Raw genomic sequence first — 20,784 nt, 5'->3', positions numbered from 1 at the left:
CTGAGAGTCATTTGGTGGGCAAATGATGTCAGAGTTTTACATCCGTACACTATGATGTTGAGTTCTGTGACCGGTGTCTCACACACACACACACATACACACACACACACACACACACACACTCTAAATAGGCAAATATATGAAAATAATAATAATTATTATAATAATAATAAAACGCACCATTTTCCTTTCATTTCTAAACTAATTAAAAACAAAAGATTAATTTCACTGGTCCCAGCAGCAGCTGCTACCAAGCTTGTGAGGGTTCTTCTCCTGTCCGGCTCCAAAAGGCAGAAATAGGTCAACAAAAGCTTGAAGAGGCAAAAGTGCATCAACTAAATGGCGTGCTGTCAAGCAGATGATGAGAGAGAGCAAGAGTCACTAGACTGAAGAAGAGGGAGATGAGATGTAACGAAGGGCAGAGGGGGCGCCGGGCGTCCCGCGGCGGCCCAGAAGAAGAAACCGATAGAGGGTTCACCGACAAAGTAGGATGGTGGCATAAAATGACATTAATTGCATAATGTTACACGGCACATAACGGAGCGCAGTCGTAGGCATTGATGGAACCCCACCGCTCAGCGATCTGTTTCTTATTTCATCTCGATGAAGAAAATAAAAATGCGTGTTGATGTAAAGTGTGTAGGCACCAGGTCGGATCGGGCCGGGCCGTGCTCGGGAACCAATCGGGCCTCGCTCTGTGTTTGGATGCCGGCCGGTCAAATCTTTACTTTTTGCTTATTTTTGCGATGTGCCCCGATTATTAAATGGTTTCTCGTCGCAGGCCGAGTGGAAATTTCCATGTGTTAAAACTTGCAGTTGCAAGCTTAAACAAAAAAACAAAACAAAAATAAAAACTGAGCACATGTTGGATCTAAGAAATAAGACAAAACAGCAGGTGCAGCTTCCTTTGACTTTGAGAGCTGCGTCACCAATTTCCATGAAAAAAAAAAAAAAAATGGAACCACATCGCTTCGCAGACATAAACCGCACTGCCGCGTTACTTCCTGACTGATGACTCGGCATGACAAGCGTGTTTAAAGGCCGCCGGCAGCAAAAGGGGAAACGAAAAAGCCAAACCGTCTCTGATGTGGGTGTGAAGAGAACAGTAAGACACAATACTACACACACACACACGCACGCACGCACGCAGACACACTGACCAATGTGCGACTTTCCTGGTGACTGGTGGTGTGACACCGAGGTTTTTCGGGAGTGGCGGTTCTGGATTCTTGAAATATTTGCTGCAGCTGAGACGTGGGTGAGAAAGATGTACACGTAGTGCGCAACCAGCTCTGCAGCATAGCCAAACAGTGCTCCAAAAAAATAATTTTAAAAAAGCTGCCTCGGGAGTTTATCATTATTACTATTATTATTATTATTATTTATTCCCATCAGTTCCTGACTGGGCTGCATGTTACGAGAAACAGCTGATATCAACCGTGTGAAGGTATACGGAGAAAATCTCGCAAGGTATGATTTTTCGGTACCTTCAAAAAAGATGAATACTTTTTCAATTGCAGTGATTACAGGAAAACTCAGAATTTATTTGTGTTGCACAAAACACCTCATCAGAGCGACGATACTGGACAGAGGCAAAACAAACCAGCAGCCGAGTTACGGGTTCCTCGCAGTCGTGACATTTTAGTCGATGGTTAACTGTCATACAATTACTTGCGATTCATAATTCAGTTGTCTAAATCTTTAAAAACAACTCATTCTCGTCATAGTTTCATTAGACACATGTTCCCTATGACGCCTGTCACTGAAACATACAAAGAACATTTCTGAAAATGAGATGCGCCAAGAGTCAACGTAAAGAACGTTCATACGAGATGACGTCGTTCAAAGAGCGCCAATCAAACCTCAAACGGTGGAAAACAACAATTGGGAATGTGATGTTTTTTTTGTTTTATCCATCTTTTTTCATCCAGATTAATAATAACCACTTTTAAAATTGATGCAGAATATTTGAAATCAGTTCAATCAATTGTGATCAGGCGATTCTAAAAGTAATTGTGACGGGCTTTCTCCTGTTTATAAAATACTTTGGGTTAAGGTTGGATTAATCAAATGAGTTGACTAACTCACTTAAATTCCTGTTTTTACATTTTTTTTATTTACTGTAAATACTTCTTCACTGATGGGAACGAAAAAAAAAAAAAAACAATGAGTTGATTTCCACAAGGGAACCGAGGAATTATTCGCAGGTCATAACGATCGACCTCATTCAACCTACCGATTCCCGGCCAGATCGGTGTGAATAATCTGAGAGCAGACTTTCCTGTTGGCCACTACAACGTCAGGTGTTTAACAGCATCTCCTTTCTAACTCTCATACACCATATTTCTTGGTAAAGCATGAAGCTCAAAGACATCGAAGCTGCACCGGACTGTTTGTTATTTTGTTCAGTCTGTATGGAGTTTTAATTGGCAGGATTCCCACCAACCCTAGATTTCAGAGTCAATGAGCATAATGGCAAGAAAAAAAAAAAACATAATCTGATAAATTTATTACCTTAATCTGACAAATCCCGATACATCTAGCCAAATATATTAGATTTAAATGTAACCAAATTATTAAAGCTTTAATTCAGGCAAGGCCCTTCGCTACAAAAACACTGTTGGAACGAGGGGTGCCCTCCAATAAGGATTCTACCAGCCAGCTAACAGTAGTTAGTTCAAACCAATAGTCAACTAGTCCTTTATGATATCAATTTATTTATTTAAACACTGCTAAAGGCAGAAGCAGACACTGAACACTTGTGGCTACACGCTGCTAACATTACTTCTCACACGCTAGTTGTTCTTTTTCCTCCTAAACTGATTAAAACTTGGTTTATTATTTATTTCAATTGGGAAATTGACAGTTTCAAACAATATTATCTGCTATACATGTCAATCAAATAACAACTATCAGGGAGTATTTCTCTCCCTAAACTGGGACTGAATTTATTGAATTGATTGCAGCACGTTAATATACTGTATATTATACTATATGTACATTGTTTATAGATAATTTTTATTGCCTGAATGCAGTTTGAATGTCTGTATGTGTGCATATCCAGCCTACCGTCCATCATGTCGGGTCTTGCTTCAACTTGTGCTCCTCTTATCAACCATTTGTCTTTCTTTCTCCCCTAAAGAGTCAATTTACTCAACTAGCAGTGAAACCAGAGAACAGTTTCCTTCTCACTGCACATATTTGGAAGTACTTTTTTTTTTTTCATAAAGTTTATTAACGTCGATCGCCGCTTTGCTTTTTCAAGTGTGTGGCAGTCGAACTCCCGACGGCAAAAAGCCAAAAAGCGCGGCGACGTTTTCCTCCCGCTTCCTGTCTCGTGTGCACTTTCGGTGGAGGCTCAGCAGAACGGAGAGGAACTTCCAGCTTATTGTTTTCCTCTCCTTCCACACAATGCTTCCAGGTGAAGACTTTGTACAGTGTGGCTCTTGTATAAAACCAGTGACAGACAGGAGGATGTTACAGGGGTGAGAGTGAGGGGGAGAGGAAGGAAGAGAGGGGGGAGGCTGAAAGAAAGGTGGCGGGGGAGGGGGGGTGCGCAAGGCCACGCAAGCGAGCCGACTGCCAGGCAGACTGTCAGTGTGTCTCTCTCACAATCAGTAAAGAGGAAACTCATAACCGCATTCCTTCCTGCTGATCTGAGAGGGAGCTGATAGGAAGAGGAGAGGAGAGGAAGAGGAAGAGGGAGAGGAGAAGAGAGGAGAGGAGAGGAGAGGAGAGGAGAGGAGAGGAGAGGAGAGGAGAGGAGAGGAGAGGAGAGAGGGTTGTTCTTGTTCTTATTCTTACACGCGAAAGCCCAAATTCTCCAGCTCTCCTTCCATTTACCTGCAGCAGTGTGAAGACGACACTTCTACCGACGCCCGGCAACTACACACTCAAACACAGTCATCACTAATCACGATCACTAATATTCCAGAGAATAAAACCCGTCCTTCCAACAACAAATTACATAACCGATAGTTCTAACAAATGTCACAAGAGCAAACATTTCAGCGCTGTCTGAGGTGGCTGTGAGGAGAATAGATGACTGTGTAAACAAGCTTTCTTTACAGCAATAACTCAAGTGTACACAAAGATGGGAGCTCTACCAAAAATTCTAAACCCTGAAGTGGAAGTTGAATCTTAAGGTCAACTATAAGGGCTGTTTGAATGGACGAGTCTGAATACTCTTTTACACTCTTTTCATGCTCCTTCGTAGTACACAATATGCTCCCACTACTCCTCCTCCACAGAATGAGACAGGCGCCCTTTAGCCAGCCATCCTTTTGACGGTAGCGTCCCACAGCAGGTAAAGCTGCAGCGTCAGGAAGGAGGTGTTAAATAGGTAGGTAGGTAGGTATTTACTTTATTAATCCCTGAGGGGAATTTTTTTAAATGGAGTCCTACCAACCTTCAGTCAGTTTGCCCTGCTCGCCATCTGCATAAAAACAGGTGGGTGATACAAGCTGTGAAATGTCATCCATCCATCACCGTGACAGCCCCATGTGTCAGATTTATGCGGCTCTATTGGCAGAAACAGAATAAATATTCATAAATGGTGTTTTTGTTGGTGTATAATCACCCGTGTTGTCATTACATGAGAATGAGCTTTTCATATTTACTGATGGAGCGTGTCCTCTCCACGGATCGCCCTGTTGCACCGCCATATTTCCACAGTAGCATAAAATAGACAAACCAAACACAGGTGAGGTTCAAATTCTTTCAAGATTTTATGGCGACCAGAGTCAAATAACTCAGATTATAACAGCACCTTTGTCTTTCTTTTGACCACGAAAAATGACAAACTAGGTAAACTGACCTTCATCAGTTACATTAACACCAGGGTGGGAAATCAACTGTAGCCGCAGCCAGGTAAATATTGGCTGGAGGCCAGGTGAGGTTTAGTTGAGCATTCAGTTAGACATTTTAGAACATGTTGTTAATGTGACGCAAACAACTAAGGAGTTAAAAAAAAAAAAAAAAAAAAGGTGAGAACACAGCGTGAAAAGAGAAACGCTGCCACAAGCGAGAGTGGACGTGTTCCCTTTGACCTGCAGCTACATTTAATCATCCAACATTGTTTAAACTATGAAATTCAATTGAGAGTTTTAAGTTTATGAGTTCACCTTTTAAATTGCAGATAAACTAAAGGTTAGAAACATTTCCACGGAAAATATTTAAAGCTGGTTTAATGTTATCCCCGTTATATCGATCAAATACAGAGGAGAATAAGATCAAAAACGGTGTTTATCCACGTGCCTACGGTGTGTTTAATCTGACGTCGGTCCGCCCGCCCAGGTTCCACTTTAGCTGATGACCATGTTAACTGGTGACTCTTAGCCGGACACTTCGTGTTTACTCATAGCTTTTAAAAAAAAAAAAAAAAAAAAAGGTAAATGTTTATTTTTCTGAGACAAAAAGGAACAGATGAAAACATACTGAGGTACAGAGGTGGAGACCACACAGGCACCAAACCCTTTACAACCACGTAGCGCTGCAACACAAAATCCAGTTTTGCGGAATTTGGTGGATTAACCGGTGGCGGGCTGCAGGGCGTCGAAGCCGAGTTCAGGGAGAGCAAACGGTGAAGGCGAGGGGGCTCCGCACGTTGAGCTCGGACATGTTCAAACACAGCCGAGATATCCTCAGCAGTGGGTTTCCTCCTGAAAGACATACCTGAGCCAAGTACGAGGCACTATGAACTCATGTGGGCCCAATGTGCTATAAATGGACACCGGTTAAGAAGAAGGCCGTTCTGGTGGGTTCTCATATTGATCGATTGTGAGCTGGATTGGCATTTTTTTAACAACTCGCTGTCTGACAATATGGCAAACTGCTTATGGGATTCTCTTTGCAATTGCAAGCACATTTTCTTCAAAAACAACAAAATAACTTTCTGGCTGAGCGTCAGCAACAGTTCAGTTAATGCCAAAGCAAACTTTCGTTTGAACCTCGTCTCTAACTTATATACCACAAGTACAATATGCAGCTTAACAGAGCTGGAAGGTATCGCTTAAAAAAAAAAAACTGTTTCACAACATAGCAAAGATCTTGAACGAGCCCCACTCTGCGAAACAACCCCGCAAACCACAGTGTGCACATCCAGCCAGATGCAGTCGGCGGGTTTCACGATACAGTACAGAAGATTTGCAACACACAGTAAGATCAGAGCATTTCCTCTCGTGTGCAGACAGCAGAAGCGGTGTGGCCATCACAGCAACACACTCTCTTTGCAAACCAGAAATGTCAAAAAATAGCAACCATCTTGGGTTGCCTCTACAAACCCATTCACAGCATTGTTCTCTGCCTCCAGTAGACCTGACTGCATCACCTTAAAGAAAACGGGTTAATTAGATCATGTGGTGTGAGGGATGACATGGACCCACTGATCCACATCAATAAACAGACCTTTGCTCAGCAGCAGAGCAGGCTGAAGTGAAGCATGACATGCAGGTGGGTGTGGGAACTTCGAAGTCTTGTCACTGTCGTGGAAAGAATCGGCACAAAATAAAAGTTCACCTCTTACTTATATCAGCCTTAAAGCAAATGTCAAAACAGTTGATCAGCCTTCATTCACGCCAGGAGTGACTGTGTGGATGTATTTTAACTTTGGGGTTACTGACCACAGATGGGAATAAACTTGCAATTCCAAAAGGTACGACAGCGGTTTCAGAGCAGTACCTGGTTCTGCAGCGGCCCTGTTGACATCAGCTCGGTGGTAACTTCTGTCAATATTAGCCAGAGAGCAGCCGCACAGGGATGGAAGGTGGCGTTATCCAGTTCAGCACATAGCTAGCAGGCTAGGCTAACTAGCTAGCTCACAGGCTTGCTAACTTTAACTCCCCCCGCTGGCACAAAAAAAAAAAAAAAAAAAAAAAAAAAAACCCTGATGGCATGATTTATGACACTGACGCTCGGTTTAAAGCTTATCCCCGTGGTTCCATTTGCTCTATAGGTTGAGAGTAAAAAAAATAAATTAAAAAAAAAAAAAAGAAAAGCGCATTAAAAAGAACACAAGCGCCACATCATGGAAAACTCACCCATTCCTCGTCTTTCGCAGCGCCTCGCGATCAAAACGTCGGGAATGTCTCGCGGCTCGCTCGCTCCCAGCCAGGTAGACGAGGACAGTTAACCGCAAAGGTTGTTGGTGTCTTCCTCTGTCGAGTAGTCAGGGAAGCAGTAGATCCATTCGTGCTTGTCCCAGCAGCGGCAGGCAGCAGCTTCCCCCGCTCGCTCTCTCTCTCTCTGTCTCTCTCTCTGTATCTCTCTCTCTGTCTCTCTGTCTCTCTCTCTCTCTCTCTCTCTCTGTGCTTCTAGATTACTGTGCAGGAAGTTGACCAGGAGTCTCCACCTTTCTTGGACTCGCCTCCACGGCTGCCTGCTGCCACCAAAAAAAAAAATACTCAACAGCGAGGAAACTTCGCGATGTTTCGGCCCGGACGGTCCCGCGAGAGGAATGTTTAATGGAATGTGTGCCTGCCGCTACCCCCCCCCCCCCCCGCCCCCCCCTCCCACCCCCACGTATTACTGTCCCACTCAGCAAGTACAGTTACGAGTGCGCGCATGCGTGTGCGTGAGAAAGACAGACAGAGAGAGAGAAAGACAACTTCAGTCGCACCAGCTTTTCCCAACTGTTATTGTGCTGCCTGTGTTTTCTAAAAAATAAATAAATAGAAACAAAGTGGAGAAACATTAAAAGTGCACAACGACACTTCGCATGACAATAAACGACACACTGTATAGTGAAATATAATGTCAAGGCTATAATTAGACAAAGCAAGATAGTAATAAGACTAGAACAAATGTTACAGTAATTACGATGATAGTAATCATACAAACAACAACAAAGACAATAGCCTATATATAAAAACAATACCTATTGAATATTTACATCGACATAAACACACAAAAACCATTAAACAATCCCCAAGAATAGAAAAATAACAAAGATATGACCTTGACCTAATGAAAGAAGGAGTCAAAAATGTGCTTTATAGCTTGAAGAAAACAGTTTTTACTCACAAGTCCCGCATAAAAAAAACTATATTAGTATTAGCAGCAAAACGCAATTGATATTATTAAAGAAACAGTGATGATGCAGTTCCTCGGAATGATATATTGTTATAAATTACATAATTCATTTTACAGTATTCCCACAAAGCGTCTCCTGTAATAAATGTGCTGATTTTGAAAAGCTCATGATATTGTTTATTATGTCAAATCATCATCTGAACAGTAACTAAATGTCAGATAAATGTAGTGCAGTAAAAAGTACAATATTTCCCTCTGCATGGTAGAGTGGAAGTATAAAGTACCTGTATATGGTAAAGTAAAGTTTCTCAAAAATTGTACTTCAGTATAATACTTGAGTAAATGTACACAGTTACTTTCCACCTCTGTCAAAACAGACATCTATCACTACTGCACGAATAAAATAAAGGATACGCTGTTGAATAGAATATTGGTATTTGCAAGTCATGTGATGTGAACACATTAAACAGTAAAAATACAAACGTATAAAGTATTTATAATAGAAATGGAAAACAATGTGATCCTATAGTGTATCTCTTAGTGCATGCTGTAATGGTATGAGATGTGCTGCAGACCATGTGAGTGCTGCTGTGGTTTGTTGGTCAGGCAGAGAATCAAAGCTGCTCTTATCAGCCACCAACACAGAGCAGCTTGTCTTTGTTGGAAAAGGGGGCAGATAAAAATAATAATAACTCAATGCAAGCATGACCCCTTTATTCATCTTCAAAATCTCCCCGTGTCCTGGCACCACTTGCTCTCTTGTTGTTTTTCTTCACACGTACTCCACAATGATTCATCAGTGACTTGCATTCCATTTGACGCTTTGGCACCGTCATATATTGTGCGGCTTTAAACGCGCTCCATCGGATGTCTTTCCATTCGGCGGGTTGAAGGCATGCCGTGTGACATGTTCCCACCACACCCCGAACAACACGAGTGCAGGGAAGGGGAACCAAAAGTGAGTGTTCGTGACACCGTTTCACAGCAGAGAAAGATATGTTGGATTTTGCTCAATCTGGCTCAAAAGAATCACAAAGACAGTGGTTGGGATGAAATAGCTGTAAAAAAAATTTTTTTAAAAAACGTCATGTTTTCATCTCATTCAGATTCAATTCAAAGTTAACAGACACAAGAGTGTTGTTTTTTTGTTTTTTGTTTTTTTATACATTTATTTTACATAGATCCTAAAGACAGAAATGATTGGATCACACTGTACCCAATCCCTTCCAAAAAAAAAAAAAAGCTCGTGCCACTGCTCCACAGCTGTGTTTGCATGCAGGCGCAGTGCCCACTGCAAATTACCCAGTTTATCTGACACCCCGGAGTGAACTGTTCAAAAAGGAAGTAGTTGAGTGCAAATTCATCCTAACTGGAGCCACTTAAGCAAAATGTCAACAAGCTTTCAAAAGGCAGCGCAAAACACAAATTCTTTGCAAATGTGTTTGACCGCAGAAGTACCACACACACACACACACACACACACACACACACACACACACGCACACACACACACACACACACACACACAGAATGTGTCATTGTTGGCCGCAGTGAATAAAACACAGTCACAAGTGGCCGACAGAAACCACAACTCTCCTCATTTGCTGTCATTAATGCAAACATTTGGGATTTCTGTTTTGTTGTGCACAAATCTGTGCTGAATAAAGTTATGCTTTATTGTGTTTGCCTGTTATTTCACAATAATGTCCAAGTAATTTCCTGTTTCCAGCCAAGAGTCCTGGAATTCGGTATTTAATTTGGAATGAAAAATACGCTGCGTCAATCTTGGGGCCAACATATCCCCCTTTTTTTTTCACACTCATTGTTAACCCAGGGTTAAAATGAGCCCCAGACTATATGATTCTCAGCAATTCTACCAGCCCTCTAGTTTAAATGTCTAAACTAATGTATACATTCAAGTATGATGACTCTGTTTTAACAGCTAGCGGCAGATTTAACCGTGTTTTATACTGGCACCTCTGAGCCCCGTTGTGCTGTTGATTTTTTTAGGGGATAAATCCACAAACTCAGCACTAAACCTGCTTCCCTGGTCTGGATTTGCCCTCCGTGGAATGTGCCAGGATTGTGCCATTGTGATAACCTGCAGCTAAGAAAGCTGTCAGCCGTCAGTGGAGTGTGAAAAGCATTCATTCCAATTTAAGCATTAAGAAAATTTGCTGTTTTCTTGGATGTAATTAACATTACCAATAAGAATGATGCATTTTGGTGCCGGATGTTTGTGCACAGTACGTTTTATTTAACCCACGTGAACGTACCAATTAATCATTTATTATTCAGTAATGCTTAATTTTATGGATCTTTAATGTCCTAATAATGTCCAGAAAATGTTGTTAAAACAAGTCTGGTATGTTATTAAGGGAAAGGAAATTAGACAATTCTAATTAGTAGGACATTATACCGTTGTTTCCATCACCCTTATATTAGCAGTAGGCTTCTATTTAGCTTTTTTTCTGCGTAAAAAGTTATTACAAAAATCTGTATGGACAGATGATACATGACAATATAGTCGTAATAATGACCTAAGAAACTTTCCTCATAAGAAAATGTATCTTTTTTTAACATACTATTAATGATTAAACTAGAAATCTAATTTTAAGCTCTTACCAAGTTGACTTATTATTTATTATTGCAGTTTCTGCCTCCATATATACCGTATGAACATTTTCATTATGGTAAGATTGTTTAATAATATTATCAAAAGATAATAATCATAAAAACTTTGCTGTGATTTAAAATTCAATACACTACATACAAGTAATGAACAATTAAACGTAAAAAGTACATGCTCAACGTATATTTGTGCTGCTGTTACCTCAGATGATGAGGTTGCCTTTCACACAATGGGTCACCGCCGTCCTTAACAAGCCTGTCGTGGATCAGAAAGTAGGCTGACAATACCTACACACAAAAAAACCCTCATCTTCAGACATGGTGTCAGTCTACGTACAGCTGCGGGTTTTATACCGTTTAAATAGTAGGCTATTTAAGACATCTTATAAAATAACATGTTTATTAGCAGACTCTAATGATGGGGAATTTTTTTTTTTTAATCCTGAATTCCTGACTTGTAATTAAAAACAGAGGGGTAGACGAGTGGCATATTAAAGTTGCAATGATAAGTTGTGTCCAGCAGAGGTCAGGCTAACCTTGCTACTTTAACATTGCTGTCGGACGAGCCCTCTATGTTTGGATCACAGTTCAGGTGAAAGGCAGCATGAAGGAGGAAACAGTTAGATAAACAAATTTTTTTTAAATTTAACTAAGTCAAAAGAAAAGAATGAGTAAACAGTGTGTGAGAGTGTCCTCCTGTGGAGTCTGTTGGCTGAGTGGAGGAAGGGGGCAAGTAATAAAAAATAAAAAAAAAACACAGAAACTCCCCCACATAACAAAGCCTTGTCAACTTGAGCAGTAGGTTTGCAGTTGCTTTGGTACATTTCTAGATGCTAAATAGCTCATTTCTTTAAAGGGTTTTAAAATGTTTTTTTTTTACTGGTTTAGTGATAATTGTTTTCAACAACGTATATATATCTATATAGACTTATGGTGTTCCTTAACACACACGTCCCTTTTTATGTAAGACAACCATTCTCTCAGTTAAAGGCAAAACATTTAACATTCAAATAAGTGACTGACAAGTGCACAAACTAATAAAGGTCTAAAACTCGCTTTCCATGTGGCAGCTTTTCCGACATGTTGACAAGGGTTTGAATCAATCAACCTCTTTAAGCAGGGAGGGAACTGTGTGCCACTCGCTGACTCACAAGTAACTCTGCAGCCACGGACCGCTCTGTAGATGGAAGGTCATAACATCATTTGTTTAAGTTGTAATTTTCCAGAAAACCAAAATGGCGAACACAACGATGCCGCAATACTCTTTATGGTGGTCGCAGTGTAAGCAGAAGTGTTCCCATACTCTCTATGGTGGTCGTAGTGTAAGCAGAAGTGTTCCCATACTCTCTATGGTGGTCGTAGTGTAAGCAGAAGTGTCTCCTTTCAGACATCTCGGGCCTCCTGCGTCAGATGCTTGGGTTTGAGTTCGGGAGACACCACGTGGCACCTGCAACTGAAGCCTTAAACTCCTAAATATTGTCATTGAGGAGCGTCACTTTCGTCATCTGGTGAGTCGAGAATTGGAAACAATTCCACAAAGCCATTATAACTCCGACTCGGACCTCTAAAGAATCCCGTAATACACAAACTCTTGGTTCAGTTTGAGTTCAGGTACAGAGAGAATAAACACTCGTCCACACTAAAGATAATGGACCGAAATGGAAATACAATGCAGCACACAAAGAAGTCCCACCTAGACACGAGAGCAGCAGGCGACAGGCAGTTTAAATATTAACATGTTTGGAATATTAAACAAATATGTATATAGAGAACATGTAGAGACCTTTAAAGATGTGTGGAGCGCGTTAGACAAGTTATGCAAGCTTAGCAACACTGTCTGCTTGGCTACTTTGTTTGAATTGCCGGAAGAATTCTAGGGTTCATTAGTCTTCTAACTATTGCAGCGTACTGAAACTGTGACTGTTTGAGCTGGAGATGCAGAACATTTCCCCATCAGACTTTCTCAGTGTAAACACATTTGGAACAGAAGCCTGAGGCCTGTAATAAGTCTGAACAATGAAGGTACAGAAACAAGTGCGCGGTGTGAGCCTGGTTCTGTCGGAGGTTTCTTCCTGTTAAAAGGGAGTTTTTCCTCCTTGGTTACGTGGGGATTGTTGTGCTGTTGTAAGGACCTTACTGTGTTAAGTGCCTTGAAATAACCTGTGTTGTGATTTGCTGCTATATTAATACAATTGAATTGACTTGAATTGCATTGTTCTTTTGCCTGACAGAGTATTTGTTCATTGTCTCTGGATGCCGTTCTTTTCTCTCTCCGCCCTCCCCACACCCCCAATCGGTCGAGGCCGATGACCTCCGACCTCTGAGTCTGGTTCTATCAGAGGTTTTCTTCCTGTTAAAAGGGAGTTTTTCTTTCCAACTGTCGCTCGTGTCGGAGTTATTGAATTGTTGCGTTCCTGTCTTTAAAATCTTGATGTAAGCACCTTTCTATGTTCAGTGCCCTGAAATGACTTTTGTAGTAATTTGGCGCGACATAAATAAGATTGAAATAGAAATGAGATTTGAGGTGAACTCAGACAAACCTTCCCTCTTCATTAGATGCTTATAGAGTAAAACCCTGAAATAACAATAAGCAAAATACATGTGTAGTTGGAAGGGGGGGCTTAGAACGAAGGATACTTAGTGTATAAAGCAACTTCACCCTAGTAACTGCAGACTGAGGATACAGCTATTCTGCCTGTTTGGCCCACTGAACCTCTGCAGCATGAGTGAGCAGCAGTGTAGGTAGGGCAACTTCTCTTCGCAACATGCTCAGTCATGCTTTCTCTTTCTGTCGTACCATCCAAATATTAAGAAGGATTGCGTTAAGACTCCACTTTTGGTGGATTTCCCCTTAATTCCGACAAAGTCACTGTTCCACTTAAAACTCGGTTCTTGCCCTCCCCCTCCCCCCCAATCAGAAGCAAAGTGGCAGGTTTCATCCCTTTATCTCTTCCCCGCTCTCCCTCTCTCCTCGTTCGCTCTCTTCCGCTCCACGTGCAGGGCAGATGGCGCGCCGCTCTTTTAGCGGCTGCCGCTATTTGCAGAAACGTCTGAGGCGTGGAGCGCAGGCAGCTGGTGCGCACGCAGACTGTTTACTCACAGCCCGCCCGGTTGGACCCAAACACTGCGCGCACCGCGTCTGGATATTTCGCCAGCAGGATGTTAAATAGGCGGATTACAGGTTGACTGCTCAGAGCAGATTTCCTGAGATAGGGTCACATTTGGTCCTCATCTGAAAAGCCTTCGTTTTTAAAGCCTTATTATTTTAAGTTTTTACCACGTTTGGGTACTCACAACCCCATTTCTCAAAAAGTTGGGTCACTTTGTAAAATATAGATAAAAAACGAATGCAATGATTTGCAAATCATATAAACCCAGATTCAACTGAAAATAGAACAAAGACAATACATGTTGAAACTAAGAAATGTAACTGTTATGAAGAATATATGCTCATCTTGAATTTGATACCAGCAACACATTTAAAAATGTGACTTGAAAAGTCTTGCAGTGCTAAAGAAAAAAAAAAAAAAAAAAAACACCTGGTGGAACATTTCACAACACATGGGAGGGGTTTCCCGCTCTGTGAAGGAGTGCATGGGCAAATAGTGCAACAATTTAAGAATCATTTTGTTTCACTGTGAGAGAAGATTGACATCACTCTCATATCTGTGTGTCGAAGCCAGTGTCAGAAGCGATTAGCTTAGGTTAGCTTAGCATTAACAAAGGGACACGGTTAAAGTGATTCTGTCCGAATACAAACAAATGTATCGCTCAAGCTTTCGAGCGAAAACATGATTTCCACACGTTGTTTTCCTGGCGTCTCACTGCCACATTGAATTTGCCAGTCAATCAGTGCGTACTGCAGGAAGTAACTGCATCGGGTCAAGAAGTAGTCACCCCCTGAACAAATCACAAACTGTTGTTTTATACGGTTTGGATTTGGAACAAATTTATTCTGATCTGTTTTCACCTCATATCTAATAGGCAGACATTTTCTCATCTTCCCAAAATGGCAATATTTCCATTACGTTTGTAGTGATGAACCCAGAAACGACAATCACAGACTCGTCAGTTCCCCAACGTCTATTGTGTGTTTTAGTATCTTTTAGCTCATTGTTTTGGCTCCTGTTTTGGTTCAGTCACACTGCGCCCATCAACCATGCTCTCTGCAGGTGACAGCTGCTTTCAGGGGAAAAGTTCTGATGAATTGTTCGCAACCTACCCAGCTCCAAAGTTAGCAAAAATAAGAGTAAATATTGGCCTTGCTTTTGTCAAACATGACTCCAAAAGAACAGCATGTGGCAGCTCTCTTTGTTAAATAGGCAGGGAACACATTAGCCATATCAACTTTATGTCGTGACCATCCTTCAGTGTTGTGTTTCAGGTTGTTGTGCTGCACCAAAGAAACCAATCAGTCAACTGATGCAAGTTTAGGGTAAAAGGGTAAAATCTGAATTTAACAAATGCTGGTAGCATGAAAATATTTACATGTCTGCTCTGCAGTGTTGTCCCCTTAAAACATTTTAGGGCAATCAGGGATGTTTTGACTCTGCCTCCCTTTTGTTTCACAAAGAAATGTGGTGGTGCAGGCAGAAATCAAATAATAATAAAAAAATCAACACAAAAACCCCAACCATGTGTTATCTTTATTGTTTTCACTGTGAAAATAACTACAGTACATCAGATGACATCACAGATGGTCAGGGAGCAGCTCGCCGTGTCTGTGCACATAAAAACGATACCAAGGGATAACAATGACCTCTTTTCCGCTGCAGACGCAGCTTTGCAGGGCATCTGTAAACCTGAAATTTAGAGCACGGGATCAAAAAAGGCTGAATTATTATTTACATGCTGAGCTCCATTACTAAGCGCTTTCTAAAAACAGCAAAACACACATAAAGAATGTGCCGATGCTGTCACAGTCTCGCAAAATGGAAAGCAACCTGATGACTCAGGCCTTTTGAGCCATGAGCCTTTAGCACAGAAGACACAGAAAGCTGACTTAAATGTGTGTGTGTGTGTGTGTGTGTGTGTGTGTGTGTGTGTGTGTGTGTGTGTGTGTGTGTGTGTGCGTGGGGGTGTGGCGGGAAGGGGGGGGGGGGGGTCACCAGTGTTGGGGAAAAAAATACCCATCCACAAAGTTACTGAATAATAAACATCTTTGACAAAGCAGAGTAACACTGTTAATATTTACCAACTCCGGGGAACGAACGAACCCTAGGGTGACAGTTGTCATATCACAACACCAAGAAACAGTGTTGCGCAACAAAACAGCAGAAGCCTAGTTTTTTTTTTTTCTTTCTTCAGATGTTTACTTCCCCTGCTTCCGTTTCTTTCTCTTCGATGTCTTTGTTTCTGAGTCAAACTGGAACTTGTTTCATCATATACATATTTTGGGTTTACACTCCCACAGAATATATATGCGCTTTGGCTAAATGAATAGAAAAATTATATTTTTTGTCTCTGAGTCTGTTTATTTACAGCAGCAGTTAAAGTGCATCATTTGAATGTGAGTGTCCAGGTACAATATGCTTATTATAATGAGAAAAAAAATAAATAAATAGGTTAAAAAGCCTAACAATAACAACTTTGCAGCCCCTACTCTGTTTTCTATCCGGGTGGCTGGTGGGCAGCATCTTTAATTTATTAGGAACAACTTTTGGAAACTAGTTAAGTATTTTCTGTCATTAATTGGACAAAATATTTTTCATCCAAATGGACAGAGCAGCCTTTGACTGCTGTGAGTGTTCTTAAACAACCGTGCGGGTTTTTAGCCTGTAAGCAAAAAAAAACCCCATCAAGGTCTGTAATATAAGAAGCAGGCTGAGACTAGTGCGACTGTGAAAACAAGACCTGGAATGTTCTGTATTCAACAGCGGAGAATATAACATGAGACTGTAAGTGTTATCTTGCAGGCTCGCAGCACGCCAAGGACATAACATTGTTGGTAGCAGCCTCCAAAAATGTCTCCAGAGAAAGGACGTTTCCCTCTTCTCTTTCCAGAAGCAAAGGGGGTTCAACGCACGTGTGTGACGCCAGCGGAGCTGCGATTGACTGAGACGCAGCGCTAACTCCCGCCTCTCCGGGGCTACGTCACCGCAGCAGCGACTGTGTGGAGGGTCCGCAGAGCGAAACGCAGAGCCGCACTGCACACTGACAAGCCAGGACGGGGCGAGGCGGCGGTCCCAGTGTGGCCCTCATCCATCATCGCAATGGGAATTACCACCGCTTTCTTTCTGAACCAAGCCCTCATCCGGTACTACCTGAAACCGGTCCACCTGGAGACACAGACTATAAAACACTGCAGTTGAGACAGTCGCTGCTCCAGAGCCCTACTTAAGCTTCTCTCCTCCGGCACACCGAGGAGGAGGAGGAGGATGATGATGATGATGATGATGATGAGGAGGAACATCTAGAGATGAGAAGTGTTTCTCAAGCAGACAACTTGCACAAGGACGTTTGCTCGGCCCTCATCTGTGTTTTCTGAACCAGGACGATGCCTACCGTGTGTGTGTCCGCAGTGGTGAGTCCGTCACATTGTCATTCACCTCCCTGTTTGTGTTTTATTCTTTATTCTGAGGATTCCTGCAGCAGGTTCTCCATTTAAAGGGCCAGTGCCTGTTTTTTTGGTCCCTGACTCAACTTCAAGTATCAAAATTAGTTGTAAATTACAAGTTGGATGGATGAATAAATTCTAAAAAGGTGATTTTTTTTTTTTTCTTTCTTCTTCCTAAGTCCACCTTTTGACAGCTCAGGAGTGTGTCATTTATTCATTTGTGGGTGAACAACAGTCTCCAGTGGAGGGATGGAGAAAGAAGGGGCACTCTGCTGTCTATTGTTTACCCCCAAACAACTGAAATGCCCCTCAGTGGAGTTTTATCTGTTGACTCTTTGTAACAACAAAGACATGGTGGGATTCTGCAGATTCTGACAAAACAAAAAACAAGTAAACAAAGATACAAAAAAAAAAAAAAAACTGAAATATTTGAATGGCTTTTCTGTAAAAAAAAAAGGCTATTTGTGTTGAGGCTTTGCCTTTGTCTCCTAACCAGAAGGCTGCAGCTGAGCTGAGGCGATGTTGACTTGTGTCTATCGTCTCCATGCAGACATCAAACGTATTTTTAATGACTTTTTTTTAATGGAACTTAGAGGTTTGAGTTTGGTGTATTTTATCATGACGACAAGATAATGGTGTAATTTCAAGGAAATTGTTGCTTTCCTCTGTATGGTGAGTGTGTAAGTAGCTTTTGATTAAAACAAGTTATATTTAAAGCTGAACATTCATTTTTTACAAACTACTTACAAGCCTTGAAATCAGAATAAGAAATACCTTAATTTAGATTGCAAATCTGCTCTACGAGTTGTCAATAACAATGTAGACAATTCAGATAATGAAGTGATAACATCTATTGTCATTGTTTTTACTGCAGCTGATGTTCAAGGTTTTGGAGCCTCTTGTGAGCACTAAAGAAAAATGTAGTTTCCATGTCCTCATGGTGGCAATTCAATGCAATTGTCTGTGTGAGATTAATTTGTCATCTAATTATGTCCATGAGGATCTGATCTGTGTGGATGGTCCACGTGCAGCCCCCAATTATTCACCACGTGGGAAACAATACGCACCAACAAACGTGCAGCTGTATCCTGTCTGGTTTTAGACTATATCAACACACCAAGTTTTTAACCTTGTTAAAGTGTCCATGCAGAGTGTTATTTTCATATGCTGGAAGACAAAGCGTGAGTGAAATGAGTAGCCAACGTCCTCGCTAAGGGTTTTTCTTTTGGAACTGTCTTAAACAAAACAAGATTCAGACTGCCAGGGTTTCCCTTGTCACATACCTGAGGGACCAATCCTGTTGGGATTAGTTTTTATATATAAAAGTCGTTACATTTGTGTCAGGTTTAAATGGTAAATTCTCTGCACCTGAATGGCGCTTTATCAGCTTAGCAGTCTCAAAGCTGTTTATAGTTCGCCTCCCATTCGCCCACATCACACACCAATGGCGGCCTAGCTGCAATGCAGGGTTCCCGTCTGCCATTGGGAGCAACTTGTGGCTCAGTGTCTTGGCCAAGGATACTTTGGCATGTGGATAGGAGGACGTGGGGGATTGAACCACCAACCTTATGACTAGCGGGCCATCCGAGCCATGGCAGCCACATTTTGGTCATTGCTTAAAGCTTTTGGATTTGCTGTTTGACCATGCTTTGTTGTCTGTGTCACGTCATGTGATGCAAGAAGATACATGTGTAGTCAATGTATTGCCTGATGAGCTCATGGTCACTCATGGATAGTTATAAAGTGAAGAAATGCAGCGTCATGTCCTGGTTTTGATCTTAAATTTGGCCTGACTCGTGTTAATGAGGGAAATATGTGTTCTGGGTCTCAGTTTTTGGCCTCGACAAGCCTTTTTTCACAGCAGATGTTTAAACTGCGTTACAAATGGGGTCCTGTTCCCCGTGTACACAGGAAGAGTCCACATGGACGCCGCCCTCTTGTGCTATTCACGAAATCGGAACAAAAAATGTTCTATAAGCCCTGAGTTCAGGAGTTGTGACGTGTTTGCTGACGTTTATGGAAATGGAAGAGGCCCTAATATATTGTAAATTTATCTTACAGAGTTTGTCTTCATAATTTAGATAATAGCCTACGTCTGAGGAAAATGTTGATCTTCTCAGCGGCCTCCTCTTTTACTTGCCTTTGTATTTCCTGCATTACCCCCCCTGTAAGTTTGCTAAAATGTTAGCTTTTGTGGTTTATAGACGCCGTCCACGTTGCCTGGCAACGTTGTTTTTATGACTTAACCGCTTGAACGGCAAGCATACAGTGCATATGGCTTCCCATGTTGTAACCATGAGCTCACGAGTTCAATTTGAATGCAGCATTAGACAAGTCCCAGAAGGAAAAGCTCAAGTGTAGATGATACATTTAATGACAGCAGGGTTCTAGGTCTGCAATTAAAACATATTCTCAGTATGGATTACTCTCCATCATTATTATTATTCTCCATTCTCCATTAATCGAGCAGCTGTTTAGACATTGAAATGTCAGAAAATAATTAAAAAATGTAGAGCAGTGTTTCCCAAAGTCCAAGATGCAGCCTACAATACCTTGTTTTCTCCTGACCACCCAGCCCACAACCAAAATATATTCAGGTAACTATCATGCTGTACGAAAGGGAGCAGAACATATTCACGTGAAATCAGAGAATTTGCACAAAAAAATGATTCAAAACAATTAACTTTGAAAACATTTGCCAATAATCAGTAATTGACTAATTCATTTATTGTTGCAGCTGTGTTGGAGCTAATTATTTGTAGTAACACTTTTCCCCACCATGGCTGGACAAAATGTCTGCTGTGCAAAAAAGGAACATACTAACACAAGCAGGCCTTTCAGCAGGTGCTTTGAAGCAGGCTTAAAAAAACTCTTTCATACACTTCAAAGCACAAGAAGGCAAAAGGTTCAGGAAGAAGACACATTCAGTGCACAGCGACATGACAAACCCAAAGTAACCCTGCCAGAGTACCGTCTGCTCCATCTGCTCCACCTGCCGCAGTTCAAACGAGCCACCTGTCACACGCTGACCCCGGCAGAGGTGTAATTATTATTTTATAATCACTGTATTACTCCGTGAACATGCCGAAAGTCCAAAATGAACAGTATTTATGAGCCGTAGCGCTATTAAAACAAAGTCAGCCCCGAACCCACAGACAACGCCTGTTCGACAGCTTCACTTGAACAAAGTGTGAGCTCCGTTCCTCCTGCCGAGCTCCCTCGTTCTGTCATTAGCGGTAAACTCACATCATGTTCGCAAACAATCGGCGTCGGTTATCGTCAGCGATCACTTCGGCATGACCGAGTCCAAACAGAGTGTCTTTATCCGAGCTGCAACGAGCTGCGACCGCGGTGCAGGACGACACGAGGACACACAGCAACAGGTGCTGGGTCAACGTGTGTGTGTGTGTGTGTGTGTGTGTGTGTGTGTGTGTGTGTGTGTTGGTGGAAGTGAACAAGTGTGTGTAGGAGTGTACATGTGTGTTCATTTTGAGTGTTTATTTGCCAGTGAATGCATGTCCAGGCCTGTTTGTGTAAGTGTGTGTGTGTGGGGTGGGCGTTACTTTAAT

The 20,784-nt window shown here is 41.8% G+C and overlaps 2 protein-coding genes across 4 annotated transcripts in view; one reads left to right on the top strand and one right to left on the bottom strand.

The window, feature by feature from the left end:
• Positions 1-7,349, bottom strand: part of cd2ap (CD2-associated protein) — a 58,868-nt gene extending 51,519 nt beyond the window's left edge. The window contains exon 1 of one of the 2 annotated variants that reach the window (XM_069142007.1): positions 7,038-7,349. In XM_069142007.1, coding sequence (XP_068998108.1) covers positions 7,038-7,041 — 4 coding nt within the window. In that variant the 5' untranslated portion in view covers positions 7,042-7,349. Of the gene's footprint in view, positions 1-6,405; positions 6,466-7,037 lie in introns of those variants that run through there. The other variant, XM_069142008.1, reaches the window with a different exon arrangement.
• Positions 7,350-16,786: 9,437 nt separating this feature from the next.
• Positions 16,787-20,784, top strand: part of tnfrsf21 (tumor necrosis factor receptor superfamily, member 21) — a 50,833-nt gene continuing 46,835 nt past the window's right edge. For both annotated transcript variants that reach the window (XM_069142006.1, XM_069142005.1), the window contains exon 1: positions 16,787-17,182. In XM_069142006.1, coding sequence (XP_068998107.1) covers positions 17,156-17,182 — 27 coding nt within the window. In that variant the 5' untranslated portion in view covers positions 16,787-17,155. The remainder of the gene's footprint in view (positions 17,183-20,784) is intronic.

Source organism: Embiotoca jacksoni, unplaced genomic scaffold, assembly GCF_022577435.1.
Source record: "Embiotoca jacksoni isolate LCO1_2020_lvr unplaced genomic scaffold, fEmbJac1.0.p SCAF_95, whole genome shotgun sequence".
In the NCBI taxonomy this organism is placed as follows: domain Eukaryota; kingdom Metazoa; phylum Chordata; class Actinopteri; family Embiotocidae; genus Embiotoca; species Embiotoca jacksoni.
Note: the sequence above shows the minus strand (reverse complement) of the source record. Positions and strands in the feature narration are given on the sequence as shown.